The sequence below is a fragment of the Eschrichtius robustus genome, chromosome 4 (genome assembly GCF_028021215.1).
Source record: "Eschrichtius robustus isolate mEscRob2 chromosome 4, mEscRob2.pri, whole genome shotgun sequence".
Classification (NCBI taxonomy): Eukaryota; Metazoa; Chordata; class Mammalia; order Artiodactyla; family Eschrichtiidae; genus Eschrichtius; species Eschrichtius robustus.
The window spans coordinates 118,890,835-118,900,786 of NC_090827.1; the positions used below are offsets into that span (position 1 = coordinate 118,890,835).

Below are 9,952 nucleotides of genomic sequence, written 5' to 3' on the forward strand. Positions count from 1 at the left end.
TTAAGTAATGAATTTATCCAAGACTTTGCTTTAGAAAAAGTAATCACATTTGGAAGGATAATAGCAGCTAACAGCTATTGCACATTTAAGCTCTGAGCTAAATCTCCTCCACCCATGATCTCAATAAATTCTTATAAAAATAATTATGGAGTATGTGCTGTTGTTTACATTTTACGGATGGGAGAGCTTGCCCAGGATCCTTCAGCTGGTGGATGGTGAAGCCACACTGTAAACCCTAATTATTTGATTCCAGACATAAAGCTCCATTTTCGCAATGACCCCCAGTGATAGAGTCACATCACTGGAAAGTCAGGTTCCAAAATTAGGGCTTAACATGATTGAATAAAGTCAAAACTAATCTTAAAAATTATTCAGAAAAGCCCCGCATTGGAGACCATCATGATATAGTGGAAAACAGATTGCTGTTTCTTTGGCTCAGCACCAGGTGTAGTAATTAGCTTGCATTCAGGGACCATGTTGTATGAGAAATAGTTACCTTTAAACTGTAAACTCAAGGTCAGCATAGCAAGATAATCACAGTTGGAGAGGCATTTGAGACCTGAGTCTGAAGGAACAAGTGATTTCCTTCTTTCTCTACACCCTGGAGCATAAACATACGGAAGAAGCTTGCTCTTTCCTGCATGCGTCCTCTTTCATTCTCTTTCCCTCTTCCTCCTCTTTTTCCCATTCCCAACATTTTGAGTAGTTGAACGCACAGTTGAATCTATATATAGAGAGAGGTATAATTTACATATATGTGTGTGTGTGTGTGTGTGTGTGTGTGTGTATATCAAGTTACATTTGCTACAACTCCACTAGAGTCAATGAAGGCATAATTGGTGTGATGGATGGGGGTGTATATGTTGATGTTTTAGGCATCAAACCAGAAAGGAGTGGCTGGGAGGGAAATTGCTAGAGTGGAGGAGGAGGAGCATTTGGCAAGATCGCTGGCATGAAGTGAGGGAAAGTCAGGTTCAAAGTCACAGACTCCATGAAATGTCTACATCTATTCTTTGAATCATACTTTTGTTCTGTGAACATTTTAGGAAGCTTCCCAGACCCCGAAAGGTAGACTACCAACAACTGACTTTCAGTTGTGAAGACACTTCTTCAACATGTAAAAACATGAGACTCTTCTACATAATGCAAAAGAAAAAATTAACTGGACTGGGGTCAAAGGCAAGGGTAAATGAGCTGCAGTGTAAACCCAGGGTGGGTACTGAAGGAATGTAGAGCATCCCATTCTGACAGAGAATGTTTCATTTTAAATTGAAAGGTAGGTAGGGTGGAGGGGGGGACATTTACAGATGTCTTAAAGGAGGAACAATATTTTAAGGAAAAAAAGAATGTCAGCCATGCAGCTGTTGATGAAGAGGGGGCCATTTAGCCTAAATAGAATCCTAGACATCTCTTTTTATATCGTTTCTATCGCAGTTCATCCTTTTTGGCATGGGGCCTTTTAGGGGAAATGTACAACATATTTTAAATCTGAATCTTTCGTTGTCAATTTCTTACCTACTGATTTCACCTTCCACTGTTTTTCTGGGAGGATTCATCTGTCTTCCACAGAAGAACTTTCCTATTTCAGTTACGTCTTTACTTTTAAAGCTGTTTTAGCTTAGCAATTTCTGCTGTCATTCAAATAAATCATTTTAAAATAATGTATAGGAATTATTATAATTATTGAGGAAAAAATGGAACGAATGAAGTTCTGCATAGTCAGTAACCTTTTTCCAAGAAGATGAAAAAGTTTATATATTGAATTTAAAGAAATTGAAAGTGTAAAAGTAAACCTTAGCTTTGAATATATTCAACCCCAAATCAGTTTTTTTTCCTTAGCTACTTTGAAATAGAAGTTTGCATTTGCCAAAGGACACAAAATAACTGCTTTGCTTGCCAGTCAAGTTTCCTCTTTTGTTTTCCAAGATTAGAAAGAAAATTGAATTACCGCTATTTCATAAGGGTACAGGAGCTCTATTAAATTAAGATTATATTACACTCAACATTACACATCCACCTGAAATAATCAGCACACAATTGAGAATTTTCTCAAATATTTTCTATTATTTCTTCATTGTCCTAAAAACTCCATGTGCAAAATGTAATATGTCTTTCAGGTATCCCTTTGTCTGGATGTTATTTTAGACATTCTTAAAGACAGATTTATTTTTTTATTTTTACAATATTGCAGATTATGTATTTTCATAGGGCATGAAGAGGAAAGGTGTTAAAATGGATTTTTAACCAAAATGGGAAATGGAATCTATAGTTTTTATTTGAGGTTTACTTATAAATACATTTTAAAAGGTTAACATTCTTTAAATTACTAGCAGAAACAAATCTGTGAAATGTCGTATATTTGTAATTGTCTTCTGTCCATACTGATCAAGAACTAAATTGAAAGAGACGGAACAGGACTTGGGGGCAAACATCATTCTGCATCGTACTCGTAGATTTTGTCGTTGTATAGAGTCCCTTAAACAAATTGAAGCTGCACTGTTAGCTGAAGGGTGTCTCATGATACCATTTTACTGTATTTCAGGAAAACAGTGCATGTTCCTGGTGGATCTGGATCGAGCAAGAGCTGCAGAAGAATGTGGCTACTCCATTCAAGTGATATCCATGGAGCCAGAGAGCTGCTCTCCCAAAAATAACATGATCGTGGGAGTCCCCATTTAGCATGAGATATTCCACGTTTGATGTTTTGCCATCCGTCTCTGTGATGAAAGCCCAGTGGCATTCAGGAGGGTCTTGGCATAACTAGGAAACAGCATTAGCCATCTTGAACCTATTGTGCTCAGGAAAGAACACAGCAGGAAAGTCTTGGAGGAAGGCTGCCTGCAAAGCATCACAAATGCTCTTGTAATTGTGATTAAAGGACTGCTGGTTTTCATAGTGAGAATCCCCTGAAGTCTCAGCTGCCAGCAGAGTGATACTCACGAGAGGAGTTTCCATTACTGGAATAACGATTTCTTTCTCAGTTCACAGCTTTTCTGATCTTGCCAGTGTGGGGTTCAGTTCAAAAGAATGTACTTGCAGCCTTAAAATCATTTAGAGATTCAAGTGGAGACCAAAACTAGACTCAGTGGGGTTTGTTGGTTTGTTTGTTTGTTTTTTATATTTTTAGCAATTGTACTTTTTAAATAATTTTTTCAAAAATCTAGTCAGATAGTTACAGTATGCTTATATTTTTAAGCCAGGGTGAGTTGGACTTAGGTATCATTTCATATACTCCTTTTAAATATATTTCTCATAAATTACCAAATAAGATCATTGCTGGTTCAAACATTTTATATGAAGATATTAAATAATTTCAGTAAATTTCCCATTACAGGAACATGTAATTTGGACTTAAATTCTAACTAATCAGTAAATACATTGATTTATTAATTCAAGTCAATAAATAATTGTTGCAGATCCATTATTTTCAAAATCCTGACCTAGATTTGTCTAAGGATACAAAGATGAGTTGCAACAGACACAGTGCCTTGCCTGTAAAAGTAAATCATGTACAAGAGAAAGGTTCATGAATTAGTTAAGTTCTTTACATCATAATATAATGTATGGTCGCAGGATTTGTTTTTCAGATACCAATCATTTTTTTTTTTTTTTTTTTTTTGGTAAAACGTACTGAGTATAAATTGCAGGTGGAAGGAGTTGAGTATGGAAGCTTATTTGAGTAGTTCTCTCCACCCAAATTGTCCTTATTCCACCAGCCAAAGTTTTTAAAACCAGATGGCAGGTCTTTTCTCACATGCTGCTAATTATTTTTTACATGTCCTGGGTTATTCCACTTGAGATAAGATTTATTTCATCAATTTTGATGTTTTCAACCCCCCGTATGACACATATCATGAGGAGAAAGGGCTTTAATAAATAACTCTTTCATCACTGTGGATTAAAATACAGGAATAATTTATAAAGGGGACGGGGGTTTGAACTCTTGCTTTCTGGGATAAAACTAAAGAAAAGAATTAAGCATCAGCCCTGAGTATCTTAGTCATTTGTACCTATACACACACCATGCTCTTTTATCCAGGGCTTTCTTTTTCAATTGAGGAAAAATTTACAGCCAATAAAATAGCAGATTTTAAGTGTTCAGTTTGAGAAGTTTTGACAACCGTATATACTCATGCAACCACCACCAGAAATAAGATATAGAATATTTCTGTCAGTCCAGAAAATTCTCTCATGTGCTTTCAGTTCAATTTCCCCCACCCCAAAGGCAACCACTCTCTGATTTCTATCACCCTACATTTGTTTTGCCTATTTTTGTCCTTCACATAAGTGAAGTCATTTAGTATATAGTCTTTTGTGTCTGGCTTCTTTTGCTCAACATGGTATTTTTTGAGAAATATCCACTTCATTGTGTGCATCAATGCTTTCTTCTTATTCCTAAGTAGTATTTCGTTATATAAATATATCAAAATGTGTTTATCCATTCTCCTATTGGTATTTATTTGGATTGTTTTCACTTTGAGGATATTATGAATAAGGTCTATGAATATACTTGTATAAGTCTTTTTGTAGACATATATTTTCATTTCTCTTGGATAAATACCCAGTAGTAGAATTGCTGGGTCATTGAAGAAATGAATGTCAGTTGCCAAACAATTTTCCAAAGTTGTTGTACCATGTTATATTCCCACCAGCAACGTATAAAGGGTCTAGTTCTCTACATCCTCACCAACATTTGATGTTGTCAGTTTTTAAAATTTTTACCATTCTGGTGGATGTGAAATGGTATCTCATTGTGGTTTTAATTTTCATTTCTCTGATGACTAGTACGTTAAGCATCATTTATAAAGTGTCTACTCAAGTCTTTTGCTCATTTTTAAAATTAGGTGATTTGGGGTTTTTTATTGTTGATTATATATCCTGGATATGAGTCCATTGTCATATAAATGTATTGAGACTATTTTTCCCAGTCTGTGGCTTGCTTACTCATTTTTACAATGAATGTTTCAATTTTTAATAAGCCTAATTTATATTTTTCTTTTATGGTTAATATTTTCTGTGTCCTCTCATAAATCTTTACCTACCCTAAGATTATAAAAATTCTTCCTATGTTCTTATAGAAACTTTATGGTTCTAGCTTTTTACATTTAGGTCTATGATTCATCTCAAATCAATATTCACTTATAGAGGTAGGTTTTGAGGAATATACAGTTGTTTCAGTGCCATTTGCTTAAAAAACTTTCCTCTCCTCATTGAATTGACTTTCAACTGAATTCTCAGTTGAAAATTGATAGACGTATAGGTATGAGTCTATTTCTGAAATAGTCTATTTCTCTGGTCTGTTCCATTAATCTGTTTGATTATTGGAGCTTTATCGTAAGTCTTGAAATTAGGTAGTTTGTCTTCCAATTTCACTTTTTATTTTGCAGATTATTTTGGCTGTTCTAAATCCATTGTTTTTCCATATAAATTTTTTAATTGGCTTATCAATTTCTTTTAAAAACAAAAAGGCTGCTGAGATTTTTGGTATTGCCTGGAATCTTTAGATCAATTTAGGGAAAATGGACACATTAACAATATTGAGTCTTACAATCCATGAACATAATGTACCTTTCCATGCATTTAGATCTCCTTTAATTAATCTCAGCAATATTTTGTAATTTTCAGTGTAGATGTCTTATTTATTATTATTTGATAGTTCTGAGGCTGTTACCTTGAGTTTTTGCATGCTGTTCCCACTACCCAGAATAGCCTCTTTTACCCCTTCCACTAACATAATCTCATTCATCCTTCTGTTCTTAAACTCAACCTCCTGAGGGACACCTTTCCTAACTTCCCTGGAGTTAGGTACCTGTTATAGAATGTGCACCATCCAGAGGAGTCTTCTCCATCCTCCCCAACTGACTCAAAGCACCCCTTCCCCACCCACAAAAAAAAAGCCCATATGATGAATATGGAGAATAAAAAAGGAAGTGATCCCACTGTTCTCCCACCCTTGTTCTCAGGCATGGAATTCTTCAGCTGTGATGGCTGTGGCCAGTCCTAGACATGGGTATTAACAATTGCTCTTGGGTCATGATTTTTTCTGCGTAAATGCTTGCCAAGGCTTCTTCTCAGCCAGAGCAAATAAAAGGGGTTGGATGCAGGCAGCAAGAAGGTTGTTGCAGTGACAACAATCCCAGAAAGTGACCTGGTCTCACCCCTACCCTTGTCCATCAAAAGCAACGCTGCTCCTCAATGATTTGTCTCCCCCATGGTTGTAATATTAGAAGCCAGAGCTTATCGTTCATTGACTTTTGAGCCTGGCCCAGAGAAGCAGGGAACAACTTTATCTTATTTAAGGAGACAAATTTCAGTCATATTAGAAAACAAAATATTTTCAGAGCATGCATACAAAGTTAAGATGTGCATAACAACAGTTAAATATTTTACCTCATTCTCAAGATTTTGGCTACAAGTGTTGCCAGCTCCGTGGTTCCAGAAAATTGCTGTTAATAGAACTTCCACGTACTGACACCTGTTTTTCTATTGACTTTCATAGTATAATTAGAGATACGTTCCTGTGGAAGTCATGGAATTGTAATAAGGCATACATTTTGTTTAAAGTACAATTTTTTTAAAACAGACTCTGAATGCAAAGTAGTTAGGAGTTTTTGAATAGGTTTTTAGATTACACCAGAAATACATGCCTGTTGAGGAAAAACTAGACGATGTGGCTAAACAAAAAGAGGAAACATTTTAAAGTAACTTAATACTGTATTGTATTCCTTCCTAGACTTTGTTCTGCACACGCACAAACACACACACACACACGGATTTATTTAACAAACACTGTATTTAGATTTGCTAGGTACTATTCTAAACCCTTTACAAATAATAACTTATTTAGTCTTTTTTTTAAGTTATTTAATCCTCATGATGACCCTAAAAGCTAGACACCATTAGTAATCCCATTTTACAGAACCAAGGCCAACGTTTCATAGTAAGAGCAGACCCAGATTTGAATTTAACCAGTGAATGGCAGAGATAATATTCAAATTCAGGCTCCTCTTAGGATCGGCTGAAACAGCCTATACTAACTAAATCCCTGTACCTTTTGAAGTTCTACACAAGGAAGATGTATTTTTCGCTCACACTACATATCCACGTTAGCGCTGATTCTACATTATCTTCACACCTGACCAGGCAGCCTCTACTAGGAACATAGCGTGTCTCATGGCAAAGGAAAAATAGGCATGGCAAACTATCAGCTGGCTACTAAAGATTCTGCTCAGATCTGTTACACTGCACTTCCCTTATTTTGTTGACAAAAGCAAATTACATAGCCACTCCTGAGTTTAATAGGGTGGGGATGTGTGTATAACCTTGGTGGGGGGCTGCGGGGCGAGGCGGGTTGCAGATAATTGCAAACAATAATGTACTACCAACAATGTAGTTGAAGGAGAAAGAGAAGAAAAGGAAAAGAAGGAAGGAAGAAGAAAACAGAAAGAAAAGGCCATTGTATCTTCCAGTTTAGAAACAGATTCTGAATGCTATTGCCTTGGTGTAGGGCATTTTACTGGATCCATCAAAGAGAGAAAAGGCATGTATGTGCCACAAGCTTTTCTGACATTGCTCTGTGGACTTTTCATACTTACTTTCAGAAAGGAATTTTCCAGAAGATGCTCAAAGGAGTTGTTTTTATTGTTACAGAATGTTGGAGAAACTTCTACTAAATGGAGTTTCAAATTTGCAAATTCTGCCTCCTGTGTTAAAGTGCTTGATCTATAATGCCAAATATTCCTTCAGGAAGGTATGAGTTTACATGCCTAGGAATGTATGATTGTTTATATCCCTGTACTCTTAACCAACACAGGCATTATCAGGATTTTGTTTTAATCTTGGCCAATTTGATGGTCAAAACTCCTATTTTGTTTTGATATTCATTCTTGAAATTATTCCTATAATTGCATACTTTTCATATGTTTATTGGCCATTTACATTCTGCCAATTCATCAATTTGTTCATTTAATCAACGTATATTGACCTCTTGCTTTGAGGTCAAGTATTGTGTACATATTTCTGGCTCATTTTTCATCTGGTACTTTCATCTTTTATATAAAGATTAGTAAAGGGTTTTTTAAAATATATATATATTTATTTCTGAGTTGTTTTATTTTTTTAATTTTTATTGGAGTATAGTTGATTTACACTAAATGTTTATTTATGGATTAAAGACTTTTGTTAATTACATTACAATTTAAATTGGCCTTTATGGGGGAAGGTGTTGTGTCTGTTTTTGTTTTGCTGTTATAAAATTTAAAATACACATTTTATTATATATGTCACTCTTTTTCTTGTGATCTCTGCTTAGAAAGATTTTTCCTACCCAGTGATAAAAAAAATACTCACCTATATTTTTGGTATTCTAATTCTTTAATAATTTTAGTTTTTACATTTAAATCTTTTACTCAGCAAGAATTCCTTTCGGTGGGTGGTTTGAGGTAGAAATCTAATATTTCTTTTCATGTTATTAGTTACTTTTCACCATACTATTATAAAAATCTAACTTTTTCCATTGATTCCAGATGCCTTTAAAATACTAAGTATGCACTGGACTTTCTTCACTTTTATTCTTTTCTATTGAATTCTTGTACCAGAATCATACTCACTAAATTATTGCAGCTTTATAAGACATTTTGACATCTAGCAAGTAAGTTTTATGTTTGGTAATAATTTCAAGGGTTTGTGACCTGAGACAGAGAATGTGTGACCCTCTCCTGAAATTGTACCCTATGGTTCAAATAGACATGCATTTTCCTAGAGAGAGGGGCCATAGTCTTAATTAGATCCTCGAAAGGATCCATGACCCCAAATAACATTATCACTGATCTAAAGGAAGCAAAAGTGTAACAGAATTCAATGTTCTGCCCTAGAGAATTAGCCAAATATTAGAATCTTTTTTCAATATTTACAATAAAAGAATCATTATTTGCTTTTGCAGGATTCCTTTTTCATAGCTCTCTAAAGAAGCCAGGTCTTGTTCACTTGTATTTGTTTGTTTGCTTGTAGGTCTAGTTTATCTGACCTGAATAACAACAGTTTATAATCGAGCAAGAAAACAAAGTTCAACAGCAAACAGAGGAGAACATTTACTGAATGACTGATCTAAAGCATCCTGAACGTTTTCATAATGTGAGTCAGATACTGTTGTTAGCTTCTGTCACCTTCTAGAAGGAAGCTTTCTGCCTAACTAAAGTGGCCTCCCCTGGTTACTCGCTATCTCCCCACAATACGTTTGTGTACGTTTATTATTTGTATTTGTTTATTATTTGTTTATTATTTAAGCTCCAAGCAATCCGTTTTACCTACCATTATACTTTCAGTCTTAGTCCAGTGTCAGGCACATAGTAGGAACTCAGTGAATGTTTATAAAATGAATACTATATATTTAACACCTTCCATGTGGGGTGAAAATGCATCTGAGGTTTTCCTTTCCCATCTGTAGACATACATGCAAGCATCAGGTGTGTGGGCTTTTCTTATTGTTTGGGTTTATGTTGTTTTTATTTTGTTTATTGTTCTGCAAACACATTTAGCAAATCCAGTGTAAAGAAGAATAAGTAGTGACAGTTATTGCCTATGTCATCTGAATAGCTTTTATGCAGAAAATACTGGTAAATTATTTTCCCTGTCCAAGGAGGAAAAGGCAAAAGGGAATATGCTTAAGCTAAAGTGAGAAGAAAAGGTTCTCAACAAATGTCAGTTGGATGTTTACCGTTATAAACCTGTCCCAGCATAGAGCAGGGCTCACTCGAAGTGATTAGTAAATATCTGTTAAATGAGTGTTACTGAACGACCATTAAAGAAATAAAACCGTGGAATGTGTTATCTGCAGGGAGAGGGCATTTCTCTGTCACCGGGGCTGCTTCAATGACAAAAGAGATGCTTGCTCTTCACGTGTCTGATGACTGGGCTCAGTTACAGATCAATTCTCACCATCTGCCTGCCTTTC

The 9,952-nt window shown here is 35.3% G+C and overlaps 1 protein-coding gene across 1 annotated transcript in view; it reads left to right on the top strand.

The window, feature by feature from the left end:
• The window catches only part of GSTCD (glutathione S-transferase C-terminal domain containing), a 129,371-nt gene extending 126,110 nt beyond the window's left edge, over nt 1-3,261 (top strand). Inside the window, exon 12 of the mRNA XM_068543259.1 lies at nt 2,543-3,261. Coding sequence (XP_068399360.1) covers nt 2,543-2,679 — 137 coding nt within the window. The 3' untranslated portion in view covers nt 2,680-3,261. The remainder of the gene's footprint in view (nt 1-2,542) is intronic.
• Nucleotides 3,262-9,952: the final 6,691 nt, after the last annotated feature.